General features: G+C 44.3%; 1 protein-coding gene across 2 annotated transcripts in view; it reads left to right on the top strand.

Moving 5' to 3' along the window:
• Positions 1 to 11,102: 11,102 nt before the first annotated feature.
• CLUAP1 (clusterin associated protein 1) overlaps positions 11,103 to 23,661 on the top strand; it is a 58,444-nt gene continuing 45,885 nt past the window's right edge. The window contains exons 1-4 of one of the 2 annotated variants that reach the window (XM_081888033.1): positions 11,103 to 11,280; positions 15,047 to 15,158; positions 16,225 to 16,309; positions 20,794 to 20,973. In XM_081888033.1, the coding sequence (XP_081744159.1) occupies positions 11,259 to 11,280; positions 15,047 to 15,158; positions 16,225 to 16,309; positions 20,794 to 20,973 (399 nt within the window). In that variant the 5' untranslated portion in view covers positions 11,103 to 11,258. The remainder of the gene's footprint in view (positions 11,281 to 15,046; positions 15,159 to 16,224; positions 16,310 to 20,793; positions 20,974 to 23,661) is intronic. The other variant, XM_081888034.1, reaches the window with a different exon arrangement.

Genomic DNA, 23,661 nt, shown 5'->3' with positions numbered 1-23,661 from the left:
TTAAAAAGAGAACTCAGTGGGGTAGGGGGTGGGGACAGAACTAGACTGAGTTGGCTCCACCTGTCATTGGCTCTGGCTGTGCCTGTCATTGGATTAAGCTCCGACTACCTTTGGCTTTCCTGTCTTCCGCCAGCTCCACTGGGCATCAGCCACCAGTGGTTGCATTGCATGTTCTCCTTCACCCATTGCTTGATTCCCTCAAGGTTTCACATGGTGTTGCTGCATGGGGCATCACATCGCAAATGGCCCCGTGGCCCCAAGTTAGCCATGTTTTCCCTTGTTGTGCTTACTTGGGAAAGTGTGTGCCGCACATGCAGAAGGCTTGATGCCTGGCACCTCTCTGGTTAGAAACTCTCCAACTAGGAATGAACTTTTGCCCGTCACATTGGAGAACTACTGTGAGCTGGAGCAGAAGGTCCTGGAGTCACTCCTCAGCATCTCCAGCTAACAAGGGTCTTACAGAAAGAGCTGCAGGATACATGATCTGGAGTCCTTGAAAAGCAGCTTTCAGCCAGACTAGAAAGTACTGTAATAGGAAATGAGCCTTTGATCGGCTTCACACTGTTAAATTCTCCCCACTTCTCCAAACAGTGAGATATTCCAGGGGTTGATTTCCTTTGGAAGGAGGTCACTGGAGGCTTATAGGCATTTTGTAAAACTTGCATTACATATATACAGTATGTGAAGAGGTGACAAAGAGCAAACAGTGGAAATTTCCCCACCAGACAGCTAAAGTCCACTGCTCCATCAACAAGCTACTAGGGAAACAGACAGCCTTCCCTGAGATGCCCACCCCTCTTGTTTCCATTGCAGCCTCTCCTTATAGAGTGACATCTGGAATACAGTGGTACCTTGGTAGTTGAACTGCTTGGCTCCTGAATAAATTGACTCCTGAACGCCACAAACCCAGAAGTAAGTGTTCCAGTTTGCAAACCATTTTCAGAAGCCGAACGTCCAAAGCAGCTTCTACTTGAGTGCAGGAAGCTCCTGCAGCCAATCGGAAGCCGCACCTTGGTTTTCTAACGGTTTCGGGAGTCAAACAGACTGCTGGAACAGATTAAGTTTGAGAACCAAGGTACCACTGTACAGCATCCTTATCTGGGAGGGGTCAGGGTTTGCATTTTGCCCTCTTTTGGTTATTTCTTAGCTATTCAGAAAAAAACGGTCTAACAATTATTTCCCATTGCCAGGCTATTAACGTTACTCTGTCAAGTCTGGGTATTGCCTCATGATAATCCACCTTGAAATCTCGTAGGAAACCCATACCAATGTTTAAGCGGACCTCATTCTCATGACTATTTGCAACATTTATATCCTGTAAATGAGTCCCCAGGGAACTCAGGGCATCCAAAATGGCTGCCCACCACCACCACCCTCCATTTTATCTTCCCAATAACCCTGTGAGGTTGTTTCAGTTGCAAGCATGTGACTAGTTCAAGGATACCTAATGAGATTTGTGGCTGATTGAATATTTGAACCTGGGTCTCCCTGGCCATAGTCCAGCACTCTGACCATTACACCTCACTCCTGAGTCTTGGGCCAATGAAGAATACATCCTTTGTGTTCTACATTAGCTGGTCCTTTAAAGGGTTTTGCTTCCCTTGTTCAAATTTCCATCTGCTTTGCATTGCCCTTCAGGGCTCCAAACGTCTCTCCAGCTGATGCTTTACCTGCCCTTTATCTCATACCATTTTCGTGTACAGGATTAGCACCCCCACGCCACCCCCCGAGAATAATCAAATGTGTAACTGGACTCGGAGCTTTAAAAGTTTATCACAACCTTAATCATGATGTGTAAGTTAATGCTCTGATGCATATGATAATGCTGCATCCTTCAAGTGCATTGAGCCGAAAATGACGTCTCCAAGGAATCGATCCCAAGCTCTTCTGGATGCTTTGAACATTTTCTTTCCGCTGCTTGCAAAGTTTCCTTCAGGTGTTCTGATTGAAGCTGGGCTCCCAGCCCTCCCTGCTCTCATTTATTCAGAACACCTTTCACAAGATGCCAAAATGAATGCTGGTGGCAGGTGGCGCAGGAAAATCAGGTGGTGGAAGCAAATCAGGAGAAAAATCAAAGCTGAAACATTTCAAAGATTCAAAAAGCTCACATGGAGAATTGCCAAAATAATGAACGTAGGAGCCTGTGAATTCTGGAGCAATAGCGAGGCACACGTAAAACTATTTAGGCAAATGGACAATGGAGAACTGTGGCTGGATTGCTTTACATTTTGGTAAGTAGCAGCTGGGGGTGCTATCTAGAATGGGACGATGCTGCTTTAGGAGGGGAGCTTAACTCTTTCCATCCTGCGCTGCTTTCCTGATCATGGTCTTCCTCCATCACTCAAAGCTCTACCCTTGTAGAGGAGGCTGAGGTGGGGGGCAAAACCATTGGTCAGAGAGAGGATTCAGCAGCCCCTTTGTGCCCATAGCATTGCTACTTGAAGTCACCTATCCCTCGCTTTTTACACATTTGATGGCAGCCGGGAATTGGGGGGCAGGGATTTGGTTCAGCTCACATTTACAGGTGAACCTACCAATTTTCACTTTCTGAAACAGTATGTGAACCCAAACACAACCATCCTCTGAATTCTGCATGTCTCTGAATTTTGCAATGCAGTTCTTCAGTAATGTAATGTGTTCAAAAATGCATATACAGTGGTACCTCAGGTTACATACGCTTCAGGTTACATACGCTTCAGGTTACAGACCCCGCTAACCCAGAAATAGTGCTTCAGGTTAAGAACTTTGCTTCAGGATGAGAACAGAAATCGTGCTCTGGCGACGCGGCGGCAGCAGGAGGCCCCATTAGCTAAAGTGGTGCTTCAGGTTAAGAACGGACTCCGGAACGAATTAAGTACTTAAGCCAAGGTACCACTGTACTAGGATAATAAGTGCATAAAATGCATATATTAGTGAAAATAACATACAAGAATGCATTAAATTTGGGGGAAGTACTTGCATATATTAGGAGAAATGTACGCTAAAATGCTGATGAATTTTCATGAGGACTGGTTTTTGGTTTTTAAATTGCACATTGCTATGGAAGTATGGAGAACTGAACTTTAGATTGGAAAAGTAAGAAACTGAAATGGACAAATTTTTCCATCCCTCGTGGCAACCCGCATTTCAAGATCCTGGCCTGGCAACTTGATGTATTGTTCAGCTCAAAAGTTAGCCAGGCAGTTGGGAAACTCAATTGTTCTTGTTCCTTTGGATAGGCTGACAAGACCATTGAGTGCAGAAAAGTTGACACTGCAATCCATGTAGCCACAGGCGCTTCTGAAAGAAAAGTGGAAAAAGCCCAGAAATGTCTGAGAAGCTCAGCAGACACAGAAGGGGAAAAAAATCCTATATATTGGGTTCACTTAAGCTCTCCTGCATAATGCAAAGAGTGTGTGTGTGTGTGTGTGTGTGTGTGTGTGTGTAAGTACTGAAACCCTATAAAAGTAGATACAGGGCCATTTTGGATGAAAATGCTGCATTAGGAATTAGGGGCAAAAAAGTGAGATCTGGTCCCTAGTCCCCTCTGTGTAGGTATCCTTATACTTGCCGTGTCACCTTAATAAGACTGAATAAGGTTAGGGATCCACAGAGTAGGGAACAGAAATGTAGAATGGCATTTTGAAAAAATGGGAAATAAACTGAGCTGTTTCAGAATTAAGGAATTCATTTGTTAGGGACAACCTGGAAACATGCATTGGGCATAATAAAAACAATAGCTTGGTTTACCCATGTTGAACCATGGTTTAAACAAATCTTAGTTAAGAAACCACCATGGGGGAACCCTAACTGGCACCTTAACTATGATTTGCTAGTGAAAATCACAGCCATGGCTTATTGTTGGCTTACCGATCTTTAACTATAATACCCCTTACATGTGAACCCAGACATTTTGGAATCTTGCCTGGTCAGAGTCAGTAATGCTTCTGAACAACAGGTGCTGGAAACTATAGAAGGGTGGAACTACGTGGGGGGAAATAAGTCTCCATTGATTCTAGAATAAAATGCTGTAGCTGAGCTGAGCTGATGCATCCCGTGCTCCTGTAGTTTTCATGGCCAATTTGAGTGAGCATAACAGCGCCAATACTTTGACCACCTCATGAGAAGAAAAGACTCCCTGGAAAATACCCTGATGTTGGGAAAGATTGAGGGCACAAGGAGAAGGGCACGACAGAGGACTAGATGGTTGGACAGTGTTCTCGAATCTACAAACATGAGTTTGACCAAACTGCGGGAGGCAGTGGAAGACAGGAGGGCCTGGCTTGCTCTGGTCCATGGGGTCATGAAGAGTCGGACACGACTAAACGACTAAACAACAACAACAATAGGCTCTTATTCAGCAACCTAAATACCATGATCTTCAGAATGCAGCTAACATGGGGATGAGTAATTCCCTGCATGCAGATAATTGTTTGGATTGTAATTTCCCTAAACGAAGACAAAAGGTTAGGGCTTCTATTATATGCAAAGCTCTCCATCAATGTTTCATGTTCAGTAAGTTATCCTAAACAGAGGAGGCCCTCATTCAACAAGCTTCACATCCGCAGAAAAAGCAGCCCTCCCTACGCCTCTTTCACAGCTCAAGTGGAAATTTTCAGCTGAGGATAAACTCTTCAAAAAAGAAGACACCGTGGAGATTTGAATGCTCTTGAAAATCTTAATCCATTCTAACACCAAGAAGTCTTAACAATGAGCTATAGGCTAGGAACGCATGGGGGATGTGGGACATGAAGGTAACCTTTGCTGCTCTTGGGAGTCAGAGCAACGTGATAGACTTCCATAATGAACTGAAGTTTCTCCAGCTTCTGAACTCTGAGCAAGGAAGAGGGCAAAGCCCCTCACAACTGGCTTGAACAGGGAAGAACAACACAACTGTTGTTTCCACCCTTGCAGGAAAATTAACAAAACAGGGTTCCCTGGGGAGAAAATGAATCACAGATTTGAAAAGTCCTTATAGATATGGATGTTTAAAAAAACACCCCCATTTTCCATTCCACCCTGTCACATGCAACCGTGTTTTGATTCCACTGCAGTTTGTCTTCTGTCAGTGTGGTGTAGTGGTTAGAGTGTGGGTAAAATGAAGAGAAGTACGTATGCCACTTTGAGCTCCACAGAGGAAAAAGGTAGGATATACATGCAATGAATGAGTGCTGTTTGCTGTAGTGAACTTACGTACCTTACATAATTTATGTAATTCATTACATAACTTACATTGCCATTATGTTATTCTGCTGCATTCATTTCACTACAAAGAAAACTGTGCAAATGGGGGTGTTGACTTAATCATTTATGTATCATTTGTGGACTGAAAGCAACAACAACAGTAAATATGGATTGAATTCTCTGGACTGATTTCCACTCCGGACATAAACACTGGCAATTTCTGCTGCTGTTACTGTTGGTGGGCTGGATCCTGGGTTCACCCAATCCTGACAGGCCACTTTGACAAGTAGGTTAAACACCTCCCCTTCCCCACCACTGCTTCCCTGCTGAAAAATGCTGCCTTCCCACGTTGATATTATTTGGCAACCACAAGCTTCGGAACTTGTGTTTGCTGATGAAACGTGTGCTTTTCACCCTTGGACCAGTATCCTGTTTCCAATCATGGCCAGTCAGATGCTTCTGGGAGACCCAGAATACTAGTCTGCCTAGTATTTGATATTCAGTCTGTGGGCAGGGAGATTCTGTGTTCTCTAGGCTTAGCTGCTTCCATGTTAAGCTCTGCAAATTCCTGGCTATTCCATATGCTAATAGCAAAGTCGTTCTATGAGTGTGGTACCTTATTTAGCAATGCACACATGCATAAGAGGGAGATATTAGCAAGGTTGAGAGGAACCACGAGGTTTATAAAGTGCAAAAGATCATTGTTGCGGGTGAATGAAGGGGAGGGGATACTCTGGAAACACTGCAATGGGAATGAAGAGTGTTGGAAGAATGTTGAAGGGGGGCAACCAAGGAGGGAGGTAGAACAGAATGGAGTAACCTGGAGAAGGTTGTGGCTGGCTGGCTGGCTAGAATCCAAAACAGGAGCGCTCCACCCTGCTTATCTTTCTTCTTGCACAAAAATCCCGCTTCCCCAAAATATCTGACCATTTTGTGATAAGGAAAGGGGACAAGGGAAATGCACTGGAAAGTATGACATAACACTCGCTTTGATGCCGCATCATCTACTCTCCCGGCAAACAAATCAGGATGAATGCTCATTAAGCGGCCAACATTATCTAACATCCCCCAAAATACATCGGGACAGTGGGTCCTCTGGAAGCGTCCTATGGTAGAATTAAACATATAGTAAAAGGGAACACTTGACCTATGCAACACATTCCTTGCACCACCCAGGCTGCATATACACCATATATTTAAAACACATTCAAAGCACACTCAAAATGCTTTTAGAAATTGGGTGTTCAGGGCACATCGAAGGACCAGGGCTGCATACAAGCCATACATTTAAAGCACATTTAAAGTTTATTCCACCACCACATTTCAAGAATACTGGGAACTGCAGTTTGTTAAGGCTGTTGGGAACTGTAGCTCTGAGTTCCCTGGACTACAGTTCCCTGGATTCGGGGAGGAGGGAGGGCTTTAAATGTGTAGACAGCCCTAGTAGTCCATTGGTCTGCCTGGAACTGGAACATTTATTTCTTAAAAGCACTTTGAGAGGGAACTTCAGCCACAAAAGTCTCCCAGAGAGGCTCACAACAATCAATAATAAACTCCTTGCCCTCAGGCTTCCAATCTAAAAGGCACAGCACAAAAGCGACTGGGAGGGGGCTGGAGGGAAGAAAAGCAAACTCCAGCACTGGCTCCTGCTATAAAGTTATTGTAATGTTGTTTCACACAGGGAAAGTGGAAGAAAGATCCCTGCTGCTGCTCGTTCTTTGGGCAAGGGCTGTAAGTCAGAGTTAGTCTCCTCACACTCTTTGCCATGATACTTTCCCTTAGAATCACAGAATTAGTAGATTTGGAAGGGATCCCAAAGGCCATCCAATCCAAGCCCTGCAATGCAGGAATGATGATGATGATGACCAGATGCAGGAGTGGGAACCATTTGTCAGTCCGAGGGCCGTGTTCCATTTATAGCAGCTTTCTGGGGACCACATGCCAATGGTGGGTGGAGCTAGGGGCAAAAGTGGGTGGAGAAAAAGGTGTGTATTTTACATTTGTACAGTAAAGGTAAAAGGTAAAGGACCCCTGGATGGTTAAGTCCAGTCAAAGGCGACTATGGGGTTGTGGCTCTCATCTCGCTTTTCAGGTTGAGGGAGCCGGCGTTTGTCCACAGACAGCTTTCTGGGTCACGTGGGCAGCATGACTAAACCACTTTTGGCGCATGAAGGACCATGACAGAAGCCGGAGCACACGAAAACGCTGTTTACCTTTCTGCCACAGCGGTACCTATTTATCTACTTGCACTGGTGTGCTTTCAAACTGCTAGGTTGGCAGGAGCAGGGACCGAGCAGCGGGAGCTCACCCTGTCGCATGGATTTGAACCGCCGATCTTCCGATCAGCAAGCCCAAGAGGCTCAGTGGTTTAGACCACAGTGCCACCCACATCCCTATTTTTACAGTAGGCTAGCTTCTACACACACCCACACCCACACCTGTGTTCTCCATCCAGACAAGCAAGAGGCATCACCACAGTTTAAAGATACACTCCAGCCTTGCAAAACCCCTCAATTAGGCTGCAAAGCAGGGTTGGTGAAGGGTGTGGCTTGGGAGGTTGTGTGACCTGAGGAGGGTCTCAAGGGCCAGACAGGGAGCCCTGGAGGGCCACAAGACTACCCATTTGTGGCCCAATATAAAGGAAGGCAGGACTCCTGTGTCTCAAACTGTTGTGTAGAATTTTAGCTGGTTTTCTTCGCACCTTGTATGAAAAGCTGCATCTGCTGATATTCTTTCACCTACATAATTATTAATTTTAAGAGCACACTACCTTTGCATCAGATCACCCCACCTAACATATCTGTCAGCCAAGCAAAAGAATTCAGGGAAAGAGATTCCAGGGAAGGAGATTTATTTGTTGTTTTCTAGTGGCACAAGACCCCATCCAGGCAGCTCCAAGAAGTCCTCCCCTCCTCCTTCCAAGAAACCACTCACGCAAATTGCCTATGTTGTTCCTCCAGCCTCAGTTCCTTTTGGGTCCAACTGGCAATCTCAATAAGGTTAAGAAATGGCTAAAGGGGTGCATATTCCCCCCATTTCCCAGTTGTTCATTTGTGCACTCCAGGCTCTTCACTTTATATAGACAGGACTTGGCACAAATCGGCAGAGAGCCAGGGTCGGGAGAGGGTTCCCCTCTGGGCTCTATCCACACCACTGCCCAGAGAGGAGAAGAAGAGACAAGTGAAGGCCGCAAAGCAAGTGGACAGACAGAAGGAACTGTGGGGCAGGTGCCTGATGATGCAAACCTCTGATGACCAAAATGGCCCCTCAGTTCGACTCATAACCGAAAAACCAGCCACTGATTGTCCCTCTAAGGCCAGAATTTTGCAAGGCTTCCATGATGGAATTGCAGACAGGTTTAAGGTTGACAGCCAAAGCGCTCTGGAGGAAGACTTGGCAAACCAGTGCCTTCATTATATCTAGTTAGAGCTGCTGCTGACATGAGGAGGGAAATGTTTCATTTATGAGCAGAGGCTGCGGCGGCGCCTCACAACGAGCTCTTCTCTCCTTTAGTGTCAAGACGTAAATGCTGGGCAGGTGTTGATCATTATTTTGGTCCTGGCGGGGTGGGTGCATGAGTTTGAGGCCAGGATGAAAAAGGATCCCATCACTTCTTTCTTCTGCGAAGAGCGTTTTGGGAGGAAACAGAAATTGGACAATTGCCTAATGTTAGTATAATTAAATAAATTAGTATAATTATATTAATTATAATAATAGCCCTCCTGCTTTTTCTGAGTAGTAGTTTGTCCCTGAAGTGCCACATTTACCCAGGTTTGTCTTCCATGGGAAGAATGGTCACCAGAGGTCTATTGGTGCTTTATAAGATTTGCATTCATTTCCATTCACAGCCCCCTCACAGATTATGTCAAACTGTGTCTCCTCACAGGCCAATATTCAGTGCTAAGCACCCAGGCTAAGAGGTGAACCTAATAGCAAAAAAATAAAATAAGATAAATCTGAATGGTTACGGAAGCTTTTGTACTCATACCTACTGTGATCCCATCCCATACACATCATCTCATAAGTCATGGGGTGGGGGTTTCTATAGTATTTTTATTCTGAAATTGCATTTTCCGCATTTGTGAAATTGCTCGCTGGGTGTTTTCTGCTCCTGTTGCTGTTTAACACAATATATAGCCTTAAGAAAAGTCATACACAGCTTGCTGGCTTTTAACATCCCAATTAAGATATCACCTTATGAATGTTTTTATTTCTTTTTATTCTAGTATACCAACATGGCCACCAAGCATTTTATAAATAATTCAGTAAGTAAAAGTTCAGTATGGAAGCCCAAGGTAATAACTAGTTAGGCAACCCTCCTTTAAAATAAGTAGGTAGACTCCCTTGCTGCCACCACACACACACACCCCAACTTCCATCCTTTAAAATATCCCAACTGAGCATATGTAGAGGAATTGTGTACATCAGAGCTTTCCAAACTTTTCATGTTGGTGACACACTTCTTAGACATGCTTCATTTCAAAGTTTTACTAGCCAACCAGAGGTTAAACTAACCCCTTTCCAGCCCCAGGAGGAGTGCGGGGAGTGTTCACACGACATACATACACACTGCAGCCGACACATTAATGTGTCATGGCACACAATTTGGAAATAAATCATTGAAGAAATTCGGAAAGTATCCTGTCATCATTCAGATTAGCAGCTTCCCTCCATCACTCCAACAAAAGAATCTCAGAAGAGGTTAGTCAAAGGCATCTGTTATGAAACTGTGATGATGTGAGCTGTCACTTTCATTAGATTACTGAAGGTAAGGAGGAATGGTGTGCAGAGCAGCAGGGGACTAGGAACATAATTTCCGGTGCTTAAGTACATAAATGCTTCTGATGCTGAAACTATACAGTAGTGCAAACACACACTTGTTCCTTTGCAAAGATGACCATCAAGGCTACTCTGGCACAAAACGAATGTGATTCATTCTATGTTGCATGTAGGTGTCAATGTGTACTTTGATAGTGAATGTGTCAGCAGCTGGGGCTCAGAATAAGGCTCCCATGCATTTAAAATAGTATCATACCACTTTATAGCTTTATAGGTAAAGGTAAAGGTACCCCTGCCCGTACGGGCCAGTCTTGACAGACTCTAGGGTTGTGCGTTCATCTCACTCTAGAGGCCAGGAGCCAGCGCTGTCCGCAGACACTTCCGGGTCACGTGGCCAGCGTGACAAGCTGCATCTGGCGAGCCAGCACAGCACACGGAACGCCGTTTACCTTCCCGCTGTTAAGCGGTCCCTATTTATCTACTTGCACCCGGAGGTGCTTTCGAACTGCTAGGTTGGCAGGCGCTGGGACTGAACGACGGGAGCGCACCCCGCCGCGGGGATTCAAACCGCCGACCCTGCGATCGGCAAGTCCTAGGCGCTGAGGTTTTACCCACAGCGCCACCCGCGTCCCTAATAGCTTTATAGCCGCTGTCAAACAATGCTGGGAATTGTAGTTTGTTACGGGTCCCCTCACATGGCTACAATTCCCAGAGTTCTGTAGGAAGAGGGATTGACTGGTAAAGTTTTTATAATTTTTTTTGAAAGGCAGCCTAGAAATATTGCACATAAAGTAAATATTGCACATCTGGTAGAGATTAAAAATAAATAAATAAATGCAGATAAAATAAAACGTACACCATGGCCGTAGCCAGGATTTTGTTAGGGGGCAGGCCTTTTGTTGGTGAGGGCAGAACCTCAGTTTGCTATGTATATTTGTTGATTTAGGGTTGGGCAGCTGCCCCTCCCTGCCCACCCCCCGCCTACAAATAAAAAACTCTGCTTGTATGGCTGTCTCCGACGACCAGCTAAGCCACGCCCCTCTCTTGTCACAGGGCCTCAGAAGCAGCTGGGATTCCAGCCTAGCCCCGCCCATTCCCGCGTTTGAGCCTCGCATTCGATTTACATATCGCTCGTTTCTTTCAAAGGCGTTTCTTCGTCTTCCTGCGCGGTTTGAGCCCGGCGGTGCGCCGTAGCCTTGTTGTCATAGCGACCAAAGCGCCGCGGCCTGGTCTCGAAAAGCTGCGCGGGGAAGCCTCGGCGAGTGTAGCGTTGGCCGAGTGAGTCAAAACAGCAGAGGATATTTCCTGGAGCCACCATGTCTTTTCGCGACCTCCGGAGTGAGTCGAGTGGCCTTTATTTTAGAGCCCCCCCCCCGCCTCCCCGTCCTCTGTCTTCCCGATGTGCCTGAAGGAACGGCTGCCCACAAAGATGGGCAACATCCGATCTGTTCCCGCTGATCGACCACCAATGTGGGGGTTAATTACTAATCATTGTTATGATTCCACCTTTCCTAAGGAGCTGAGGGGCAGCGTACATGCCCCCATCCCGCGCTCTCGTTTCATCATTGCAACAACCCTGTGAGCAAGGCTTAGTTAGCTTCATAGCTAAAGGGGGATTTGAATCTGAGCTTCCTGACCGCAGTCCAGTGCGCGCTTGCTCAAGTTGGCTCCCAAAGTTGATCAGGCCTCAGGCACCGAACCTGTTGTTGACCATGTCTGTAATCCTCTTAGGTAAAGGTAAAGGTACCCCTGACCGTTAGGTCCAGTCGCGGACGACTCTGGGGTTGCAGCGCTCATTTCGGTTTACTGGCCAAGGGAGCCGGCTTTTGTCCGCCCTAGGCTCTGTGGTAGTGCCACCCGCGTCCCTTGTAATCCTCTTAAATCTGCATAATTTTACACGTGATCCACCCCACTGCATGCTAAAAATCACATCTTCGCAGAAATGTGGTTCTTACGGGGTCTTAAGTTACATGGGATGCCAACATACCCCAGGTATTGTGGTCGTTCAGGAGGATCTATATTAAATCCTATTGGGTCACACTTTTACCAGACCCTTCAAACCTTGCCTTTGCTATGAAGCCTATTGCTTAACCCAGTGGTTTTCAACCAGTGTGCTGCGGCACTCTGGGTGCCTTGAAGGATGGTCAGGGGTGCTGCCTCTGATGCCTTCTCACGTTTCTGCCACCCAAAGGCTTGCACAGCTGTTTGTTGCAGCAGCCCTGGCTACAGGTTCTGCAGGTGAATGGTGCCTCTGGGGCTGGCCGAGGGGTGCTGGCTGCCAGGAACTGAGGCAGCCTCGGAATCAGCAAGCCAGTGGGTGAGAGAGCCCAGCCAGCCAGTCTGGACAGAAAAGTGGGAGGCCGGGCAGGCACTGTCCTGGCTTTTCTTGTGCTTGCTGTATACAATCCCTGCCTGGGAGCTGAGTGCCCGGCACCAGAAGGGAGCCTTTCTGTCATGCAGGCCTTGCGTTGTCCTCTGCTGCCACTGCTGCCTCCCAAAGTAAGTGCTGGCCTCACATTTACCGGACTCCATTGGGGGCATCATCTTCCAAGGCTCCTGTGGGGCAGTGTGAGGAGGCACCTCTCTTTGGGGGGGGGCATCTTAGAAACCAGGGGCGGTGGCAGCGGCTGCCCTGAGGACTCCCAAGATGAGGGGAAAGGAGAGGAGGCTGAGGGAACACTCCACAAGGGATGGTGTTTGAAAAAGAGTGAGAGGCTGCCAGCTCTGCAAGCAAGGGGTGACATAACTGGGCTCCTGAGCCCCACAAGGGTGCCGCAGAAAGAATGTAGTTGGTCAAAGGAGCCATGGATTCAAAAAGGTTGGAATCCTCTGGCTTAATCCACCAATACTCATCCTCAGATCTGTGCAAGCCTTAAAACATGTAATTGCATTTTCTACCCTTCTTTTCAAAACCTGGCCACAACTTACATTTAACGTTTCTGCCTGTCAAAGTTTAAATTGCAAAAGCTTTGTGTACAGATCTCACATGGGCACAATAACCTCTGCAAAATGCCATGTATATTGAGGGTGATGTGTAAATAATTGTTATTAATATATTAATAATGTGCATGGAATTTCCTGTGTAATAAGAAGATGGTGTCCTTTCCCCAAGGAAATTACAAATTTAAGCACAACAGTTGCAAAATATGGAGGGAAGGAAGATTGACTGGAGCAGGGAAGTAAACAGGAGAAGCATATGGGTTTACTTATATCTTGCCCTTCCTCCTTGAAAGGTGGCTGCTTGCAACATAAAATCCAATAAGACCATAATCAAAAACAATAGCTAAAATTTTGAACTACAACTCATCGACCAGCATTGTCAGTGGTGAGGGATTAAGGGAGCTGTAGTCCAGCACTTCTGAAATGCTCAGCATTGGCTATCCCTGCATTTGATGAACAAGCTGGCACACAAAAATTACAGGGGCTGGTCCCTTTGGTAGTTTGAGCTCTGAAGAGAGGCAGTCCCAGGCACCATCATCATAGGTACACATAATTATTTATGGCTCATGTATTAAGATCAGAAATTGTGCTGTAGTTCTCTTTGGTAGTTTTTTAAAAAAAATTGATATCTATGCACAACTGAAAGGGACGCGGGTGGCGTTGTGGGTTAAACCATAGAGCCTAGGACTTGCCGATCAGAAGGTCGGTGGTTTGAATCCCCGTGATGGGGTGAGCTCCCGTTGCTCGGTCCCTGCTTCTGACAACCTTGCAGTTCGAAAACACATCAAAGTGCAAGTAGATACCGGTAAATAGGTACTGCTCCGGCAGGAAGGTAAACGGCGTTTCTGTGTTGTAATAGTTATATGGGTTGCTCGTGCGTAAGTTGCCGCCACTACTGACTAGGTAGCCTGGTTAAACCTTTCCTGGCTGGACAGCCCTTCACTTTGTGGCTGTTCAGTCGCTAGCAGAATCCGTCAGTGGGCGTTTCTTAAACTTCTTCCAGCAAAGAAGCTCTTTGACGCCAAGTCTACGCCTACTTTCCCTGCGCGGAAGTCTTCTGCGCAGGGTGGGTGTGGGCAGCGGCGGACCTGTGCTCTCCCTGCTGGTCTCCAGCGAAGAGTCCTGGAGCCCCCTCTCCGATTCCCCCATTCGCCCCCCCTTTATCCCTGGTGTTACGCTGATTTCCTTCCCCAGCAGATGAGTTCCCTCTCTCCTTGCTTGGCCCTTCTCCGGCATCGCTTGGGCGCCCTGCCTCCACTCCTGGCTCCGATGTCAGTTCCCTGACATGTGTGCTGCTCTGGTTCACCAGAAGCGGCTTAGTCATGCTGGCCACATGACCCGGAAGCTGTACGCCGGCTCCCTCGGCCAATAAAGCGAGATGGAGCGCCACAACCCCAGAGTCGGCCATGACTGGACCTAATGGTCAGGGGTCCCTTTACCTTTTATGCACAACTGAATTCAGTTTGTTCTTCTCAGACTTGTGACTGACTTGTTAACATCAGTTAGTTACTAATTTCCTGTCAAATTTCCCCAGTTGCCAAACAATAAACACTGTCCTTCTAGTTAATGAACTATGGAAAGCAACAGGATGACAGCCAATTTGTTTTAATTTGCTGGCACTTCCTGCTCTGAAACGTGGTGTACAGATTCAGCAGCACCCTTGAAAACTCCTGTCCTTTGCCATTATGCATGTCCAGTGCCCATAAACTCAACTGGAATTAACTCTGTTTCTGAAATTGCTGCCCAGCCTTTGCCCACACTGGTAGTTCTCACAGGAAAGCCATGAGAAAAGGCCAAGGAAGGGTTGACCATTGCAGGGTACAACTATTTGAGAATAATAGTTCGCACTAGAAGAGCTTTAGTGCAGACTTCACAGACACTGGATCAACATTTAAATGCAGCACAGAAGCCATTTTCTTTATCACAGTCTGCTGTTTTTCTCTTCTTAGAAAGAAAGTTTTGTTGTTGCTGCTACCCACCATAGGCCTAGTATTAGGTCATTATCCATTAGTTGATGACTAGTGAGTTAGGGAATATATGTATGATCTACAAGATACCTTTCCCATTTATAATTGGAAAAGCTGTTTTGCCCTTGAGATCAAGATGTAAGGACCGAAGATCATGATGCTGTATACATTAAAAAATTGCATATTTGTTTCTTAAGATTTTACTGAGATGATGAGGGCTCTAGGCTATCCCCGGCTCATCTCGATGGAGAACTTTCGCACTCCAAACTTCATGCTGGTTTCAGAGATACTCATTTGGCTGGTGAAAAGGTTGGTACTTTATCCTCATTTGAAAGCAAATATCAGATAAAATGTGATAATTACCAGAGGAATACTTGGATCTTTGGAAAAGAACAGGCTTATAGATGAACTTTAGATGCCGTTTTTTTCTACAAGATCTCAAGCCCACAAAAAATAGCATCGGTTCTGCTTCTAGAACATCTTTGAAGCTTTCTTTCATACTTGAGCAACTTAAACCCTTGACTCTTCCTCAGTTCAAAGTCATACATGTTCCTGAGATTAAAATAGCCTCACACTGTTTTCCCAAATCAAACACAATGTAAGTTTATTGTTCTAACCAAAGGCCATGACAAAGCTGCAGCAACTGTACCAATAGAACAATACAGATCATACATCCACTCTAGTGACACACTGCAGGTGAGCTACAGGTATAGGGTGCTATACAAATTTAATAAATAATAATAATAGTAATACATCCATAACATGAGCGAAGATATAAGAGAGAGGTTACCAGAGACACTAACAAACTCATATGCAGCTTGATTTCAAATTAAGCCTCCATATCACCACAACAATTTATAACGATTTCATCTAAATCCCTTTTCCTGATTTTTCCTTTTGCGGCTAGTACATAGAAGACCACTTCTATGTTATTGTTGTCACTCAAAAGAAACATGACCATTTCTGCTAGGGTGTACATGCTTGCTTTTGTGAATGAAGGTTTCAGAATGTCTTCCACCTGAGGTTGACCACAAATACAAAGTTCATCTTCACGTGGGACCTTATTGTAGTGGTCCTCCAAGACTGCAAAAAACTGGCTCTACAAATCCCTTCTTGCTGCTGGTTTTCTAGGGTCAAGCTAGGACTGTCTTGTTTCAGAGGGCATTTGTACTTCCCAGTGAGTGGTTGCACTGTCCTGGGATCTGTTTCTTGCTTCTTGATGTTCACTGCCTTTTGTTCACTGCCTGTGTTGATTTTTATGTATTCAGTGTGTGTTTTTCTTTTTAAAAGTTCTTTGTCAGTTTGAAACATTTGGGTAAAATAATATGTTCTAGCAGCATACCTTTTAAACTGTTAGAGCTGTTTCATTTTGCAGGTATGAGCCTCAGACTGATATTCCTTCAGATGTTGATACGGAGCAGGATCGGGTCTTTTTCATTAAAGCAGTTGCTCAATTTATGGTGAGTCTATTTATTTTACACTTTACCATGAAGTGAGGGGGAGAGACCAGCAGGTCTCCTCTTGCCTTGCCGAGTCTTGCTAGCATTTTATTGATTGACACATCCTTTCCACTGTGACTTTAATTCCAAATGAAAACAATGTAAAATAAGGTTCCTATAGGTTTAAAATAACTGCCCAGGAATACACTAAGGAGAATTGGTCTTGTGTTGCAAGTGGAGGCTAAATATAGATCCTGAGACTGAAAATATTAAAGACTTTCTTGACAGCGGATGATTTGGTCTTTATAAATATCCTTCTATTGGTGTAATGTGATGACTCATAGAACTATGGCTCTGTAATAGATGGGCTCGTGAAGCGTTGTCTGCTTGATAAGGTTGGACTTGTGGTACACATCAGCGCCATTGGCATTGGGAAAATGTAGCTGTGGTCCTGGAAGAAGAAAAAAATAAATTACTAGGTACAATGTTGAAAAGCAGGGCAACTATTTCTTCAGCAGCATCCAAAATGGCTGCCAAAAAATCAGGCAGTCACACCATAGTCATGTTTTGGTCCTTCATCTTGATTCAAAATGGTGGCCAATGGCACATTGTCAACAAAAACTGCTGCCACCCCCTTCTTTCAACCCCCCTTATGTCTCCCTCCCAACTTTATACTGTATACAATATTAAAGTCTCACATTGACTATAAATGATCTGAAAAAAGGACTTTATGATCTGAAAACAGAGACGATATATGTACTTTTGTAACCTAAGAAAATCTTCAATAAATACACCCCCCCCAATAAAACTACTGCCCCACTCCACAAACCCTCGTGCCAAGTTTGAAATGAGCCAAAAATGAGGTGAAGGCACACTAAAGTAATATTTTGGACTGCCATCTTAATTCACAATGGTGTTTGGCATCCCAGTGTTGACAAAAACTCCTACCCCCACCTTGGTGATGATATTTCAAGAGACATCAGAATGCATAGAGAACCATATTCTAAAATATATAGGACTTGGTGATGGTGATAACTCAGGTAGACTGTGAAGAGCTCCTAAAGGATTTCTCCAACTAGGTGAATAGGCAGCAAAATGACAAATGTGATACAGTATAATTAAGTGTAAAGTACAAACCACCATAACTTCACATATATGGTGACATATTCAGCCATCCTCTGAACTGATGATGACTAACCAGGAAAGAGATCTTGGGGCTCAACAATATTGTCAACTCTGTGAGTATCAACTGTGAAAAGGGCATATTCCATACTGGGGATTACTAGTAAAGGGACTGAAAATTTAAAAATCCCAGTATTGTACTCAACCCAGTTCCAGTCATTTCATCTCAAAAAAGGAAACTGTAGAGATACAGAGGTACAGAAAATGGTAGCAAAATGATCAGGTTAATGGAGCATTTTTCCTGCAAGGAAAGGTATGAGGCATTTGGAGCTTTTTATGTTAGAAAAAGATGACTAAGGGCCACATGATACAAAGTTGTCAAATTATCCACTTTCTCCATATCATGCATAGATAGAAATTTCTCTGTCTTTTGTAACACTAGAACTGGGTCATCCAATGAAATTGGTTACCGTAGGGTCAGGACAAATCACAAAAAGCACATCCATATATCTAGCATAATTAAATTAATGGAATGATCTGCTGCAAGATGGGTGATGGCCTCTGGCTGAGGTAACATTAAGAGAAGGATGTGCCAGTCACTGGCCATTAGCTAAATGAAACATTCCAGTTAGGAGGCAGTTGATGGGCAGCAGGACCAGCAGAGCTCTGTTGCCTTAGATGTCCTGTTTGTGCACTTCTTGAACATTTCTCCCCGGCTACTTTCTTGGGCTCCATGATCACTGCAGATGGTAACAGCAGTCAGGAAATTAAAAGACGTCTGCTTCTTGGGAGAAAGCAATGAGAAACCTAGACAGCATCTTAAAAAGCAGAGACATCACCAAGCAAGGTCAAGGCACTCATTTACTACTATTGAAAATAAATTTCCTTGGAAGTGAGTCTTACACACTGCTTCTGCTGTCCATATTGGATAGTTTTATTTTCCTGCTGTTGTGTGGAGCACATCCAGTAGAAATTAAAACCAACAAGAGTGGGTACCAGAATAAGATGAAGGTTCTGAAATGTTGCTGGTGTAATTGAGTCAATCTTAAAGCGATAGACTAGGAAGAACTGTTGACCTTTGCAAATGTTTTGCTGGTAGCAGATGTGAATATCGCTCAAGTGTTTGATTTCTAAACTTATAGGACTGGCATTGTTATTGCTATTTTGAGAAATACAGAAAGTACATTATTTTTCTCATTACTAACTTTGGTCTCTGTTTCCATAACAATTATTGATTTTTCCTCTTCATTTTTTAAATGGATCTGTAGCACTTCAGTTTTTAACAATACCTTCAGATTGCTTTCCATCAGCCTCCCAGTGAAACTGACATTGTAGGTGCTACCAATATAGAAATTATTCTTTCAAAACTTTGCACTCAATGCCGTCATGAAGCAACTCTTCACAATCTTCTGGCTGAAAGAAACAGAAGGAAAAACACTTTGCTTGTTGTTGTTTTTAAACAATTGCCCATGATTCTTTTTCTTGCCAATGCGTGCTGACCACTTCTTCCTTTTCTGGGCTGCTCAAAAATTGCTTAGGTCTTTTCAGTGTCTATAAAGAATTGCCATTTTTAGTCTAGCAATTACATTTTCTCTATTCTTGCTGAGGTTGTTTCATGTAATCCTCACATCAGGCAATCACTTGATCTTTCCTCTTCTTCGGTTTCAGCATTTCTAAAGTAGCCATTCCTTGTTGTACCTCCCTGCTGAAGCTTTTATCACTGTCTGGGCTAAACTTCACCTGGGCTGTTGAAACCTCCTCCTTGCAGGTCTCCCCTCCTGCTGTGCACTTTCCCTGCTTTTTCTCCCTACTGGTTTGTCCAAAGCAAATTGTGTTGTCTGCAGGCACTGATGTTTGCGGTGTGAAAATATTTCCATCTTGCTTAGCAGGGGGATATGTCACCTTTCTGCCAAGAGCCTCTCAAGGCAAACCTTTCTTCCACCACCCTGGCCCACACCATCCCCATCTACGATTTTAGTTCCTTGAGTATCCATTCATGTCATGGAGTGAACTATGAGTAGCTAAAAGACAAAGTCACAGGAACCCAAGTAACAAAACAGAAGTGATTATTGAAACATAAACATGTCAGCATATGCAAATATATGTGTACACAATACAAAATGCGAGTCACCCGAGCTGTGACCACTGTATAAACAGCAACAAAGTTGTGGAAATAAAATAGATGAAGATAGACAAGACCTCAGGATTGTATCTCACTTCATACTTGTTCAGAAACAAATTGGAGAATTATCCATAGATGGCAGCCCCAATATCCCCCCCCCCTATTTTCTTCCTTTCATTAGTTTGCTATTCCTGTAAACTGTGATTCTGCTACACGCACCCAGGCATTTGAGTAACAACACTCTTGGTTAGAGGGTTGTTACTCCAAGAAGTGTGATCCAAAAGTGAAGAGTTTTCAGTTCTTTGGCAAGGGGTAAATATATTGAAATGCAAACCTGCTACTTTATTATTACTTGTTTTTCAATACCTTCAGTCTTTCGCTACTTATAAATATTTTCCATTTTGAAACCCTTCTGGCTTTGTTTCCATGCTCTGAATTGCTACATACAGTTCCCTGCCAGCACCTTCCATTCTCCTGGTGATCCCCACTGTGGAACTCCCTCCCCTCCTCAACACCCTTCCTTTTAATTTCCAGATGGTAAATGTTTATGTGTGTTCACGGAGAAGTGTTGGATTGATTTCATGGCACATACCAGGGAGAGAAATCAAAACAGAGTAATTTAATAGATAAATGTTGAATTGCCTGTCCACAAGAATCATTGAAAGGGAAGAATTCATTAAAGTAAATGATCTCATTAATGCAATTCACAGTGGGGTTGGGAAGCCACTGACCTCTGTGTGGAAGGTGGGCATGGGTGGGCAGCACTTAAGTGTCAATTAAGCAAAGGTCTGATCAGCTGCAGTTCTACCCCTGGCGAAGTAGATCAACAAAGTTTGCTGTGCTGAATTTTCTCTTTTGGCTAATTAAGGAACCACTTGATTCCAAGGGTGTTTGCTGTATAAGGGTCATTTTTATCCTGACAGCATCAGGGAACGGCTTGAGCTGTCTTTTTGCAATCTGAATTACTGTGTTACAACTATTGCATGGGCAAAAGCGCCTTTTAAAAATGGAAACACTTGCTAAGATATATAAGTTGTGTTCTTGGAGAAGGTGTTTGAGATCTGCCTCTTCAGAGTCTGGCGATCCCAGAGCATGGCCAAAAGCATGATGAAGCAGCTTTATGAAAGCCAAAGCAGATCCAGATCTGGATGGGAGTCTGCTTGTGAACGCTATGTATATCGTCTTAAGTTCAGTCATGGAAGAAAGGTGGGACAGAAAATACAGTAAAACAAATCGGCATTTATTTTTGGCTTTCTAATAGGCGACAAAAGCTCACATCAAGCTCAACACCAAGAAGCTCTACCAAGCAGATGGCTATGCAGTGAAGGAGCTCTTAAAGATCACCTCTGTTCTTTACAATGCTATGAAGACCAAAGGAATGGAAGCCACTGCTGTGGGTGAAGAAGACACAAGCAAATTCAAATTTGACCTTGGCTCAAAAGTAAGGAGCTTTGTGCTTCTTTCTCTTTCTCTTTCTCTTTCATTTTCTTATCAAGATTTATTACATTTGCGCCCTGTTCTTCTTTTCAGGAACGCTAGAGTATTATTTTAGCCTCACAACTTCTCTGTCAACCAGATTAAGTTGAGACAAAGGGCCACCTAGCCAATTCACGCTAGCTGTAGAAGCCCTGTGTTGTTGTTTTGAAGTAATGTGTACAATCTAGAGATGTGTTAACCACACATTCAACCCTAGTTGATTAAAACAGTTGGCATGGGGAATTCTGGGGATTGGTCCCTGATTTAATGCAAAGTTTGATTTGATCAGCAGTGGTTTGGAGCTAGTCCTTATGGAGGTGGTCTGCTTGTCTCTGGCCCGTACCACTGATGGGGGATCATATAATGGGGTGTTCCTCCATACAGCATATAATATATTCCTGTATATAATAAACTAGCCTTCTTCCTGACATGCTATTTTTCCATATGCAATGATTTATTTATTTTTTAATAATGGTATGGAGGAGCAGTCATTCCTTTGAAGCTCCCCTTACAGTCTGAAGTGGTATAGTCCAGATAAAGCTTTAGGCCTGGGATGTGTTAGTGAAGACAATAGCAGTATTTCTCACTATTCACTAATTTTTAAATGTTTGTTCCTGTATTTGAGACTGGGAGCCAGTACTCATAAGAGAATCGCAGATGAATATCCTTTGAGTATTGGCTCTAAGACCAATTCAGCAGTGGTTCTGGTGTTATGGAACTTTCTCTCCAGTGAGACCCACTGAGGTTTACAAGTGTATCTCAAACACCTACATTTCACGGTGTGGTTGCAAATTCTTTTTTGCTAGGTTTTTTGTTGAGGTTACTGTACTTTATATATTTATTTATATTTTCATTTTTATTAATTTTCTTACTATTGTATGTGTTAACTGTGGCTTCTTTTATCACTGCCATCCTCTTCAGAAAAGATTTGGCAAAAAGGCAAAGTATACATACAAATAATAAGCTGACTGTTTTGTCCCTACATTCTTCGCATCTATCATCCATAGGCTTGTCTGGAGGATGTGACCTGAGGATTGCGGCCCAAATTTACTGTGAGATTGCCCCAATTTCCAACCCATTAGTCTTCCATCTCCCAGGTTTTCAGAAAAAGTATCACTATCACCAAGAATATGTTCACATTCTGGCTTCCAGCTGTTTTTATACTTTTCTGCCCTCCCATTACTTAGTGTGTCTGGCCTTTCTTCCTGGCCTGTCAATGAGTCTGCACATTGCATACAAAAAAACAATGTTTTGTAAGAGTATTAGTAATTATGAATCTGTAAATGGGTCACGCCAACTGTGATGGAGCGGGGAGGTTGCCCACCCCCACCGTCTCTTCTCTTGCTTCGCCTTCTTCCACAGCTGTCGTTTCTCTCAGATGAATAAAAATCCAATGAAGCTGGATGCCAGAAGATTCAGGACAGATAAAAAGAAGTAACTTCTTCACACAGCACATAGTTGAATGGGAATTTGCTCCCACAAGTGGTAGTGATAGCCAGCAGTTTTGATTGCTTTAAGAGAGGACTAGACAGATTCATGTAGGATAAGGCTGTCAGTAGCTACTAGCTAAACTAACTGCTTCTTGCTTCTTGGGAGAAGGGCAATGACAGGCCTAGACAGCACTTGAGAAGTAGAGACATCACCTTGCCAACAAAGGTTCGTATAGTTAAAGCTATGGTTTTCCCAGTAGTGATGTATGGAAGTGAGAGCTGGACCATAAAGAAGGCTGATCGCCGAAGAATTGATGCTTTTGAATTATGGTGCTGGAGGAGACTCTTGAGAGTCCCATGGACTACAAGAAGATCAAACCTCTCCATACTGAAGGAAATCAGCCCTGAGTGCTCACTGGAAGGACAGATTGTGAAGCTGAGGCTCCAGTACTTTGGCCACCTCATGAGAAGAGAAGACTCCCTGGAGAAGACCCTGATGTTGGGAAAGATGGAGGGCACAAGGAGAAGGGGGCGACAGAGGACGAGATGGTTGGATAGTGTTTTTGAGGTTACCAGCATGAGTCTGACCAAACTGCAGGAGGCAGTGGAGGACAGAGGTGCCTGGCGTTCTCTGGTCCATGGGGTCACGAAGAGTCGGACACGACTAAAACAACAACAACAACAACAGCTACTAGCCAGAATGACTATGTCCTACCTCCATTGAAAGAGTGTGCTTTTGAATACCAGTTGCTGGAAACTGCAGTAGGGGAGAATGCCATTGTGCTCAGGGCCTGCTTGCATCCTTCCCAGAAGAGGCATCTAGTCGACCACTGTGTGAACGGGATGCTGGACAAGGTGGGCCACCATCCTGATGCTTTGGCTGTGCTGATCTTCATCCAAGGTGACAGACACCTGTGTGATTTGTTGCCCCACAGCGGGAAGGCTAATTTCCTTTGATGTGAAAACCTTGTGGCTCTCTGCCATCTCAGGCTGCCTCTCTCCTCCTAAAAAGGGCCAGGAGCCCCAAGGCAACAAAGAGACTGCAGTAGGTTGTGTGTACACCCCATCATGGCATATCTAGTCTTTGTACGATAATTGGTAGTTGCCATTGGAGACCGGAAGAACTGCAGGTTTTAAGGTTGTGCCAATCCGCTTAATTCGTTTATCTCTCTCATCCTTTCCCAACTTTTGTGCAAAAATATACTAACTATAAGCGTCTTGAG

Source organism: Podarcis melisellensis (assembly GCF_964234715.1).
Source record: "Podarcis melisellensis genome assembly, chromosome: 14".
Classification (NCBI taxonomy): Eukaryota; Metazoa; Chordata; class Lepidosauria; order Squamata; family Lacertidae; genus Podarcis; species Podarcis melisellensis.
Note: the sequence above shows the minus strand (reverse complement) of the source record. Positions and strands in the feature narration are given on the sequence as shown.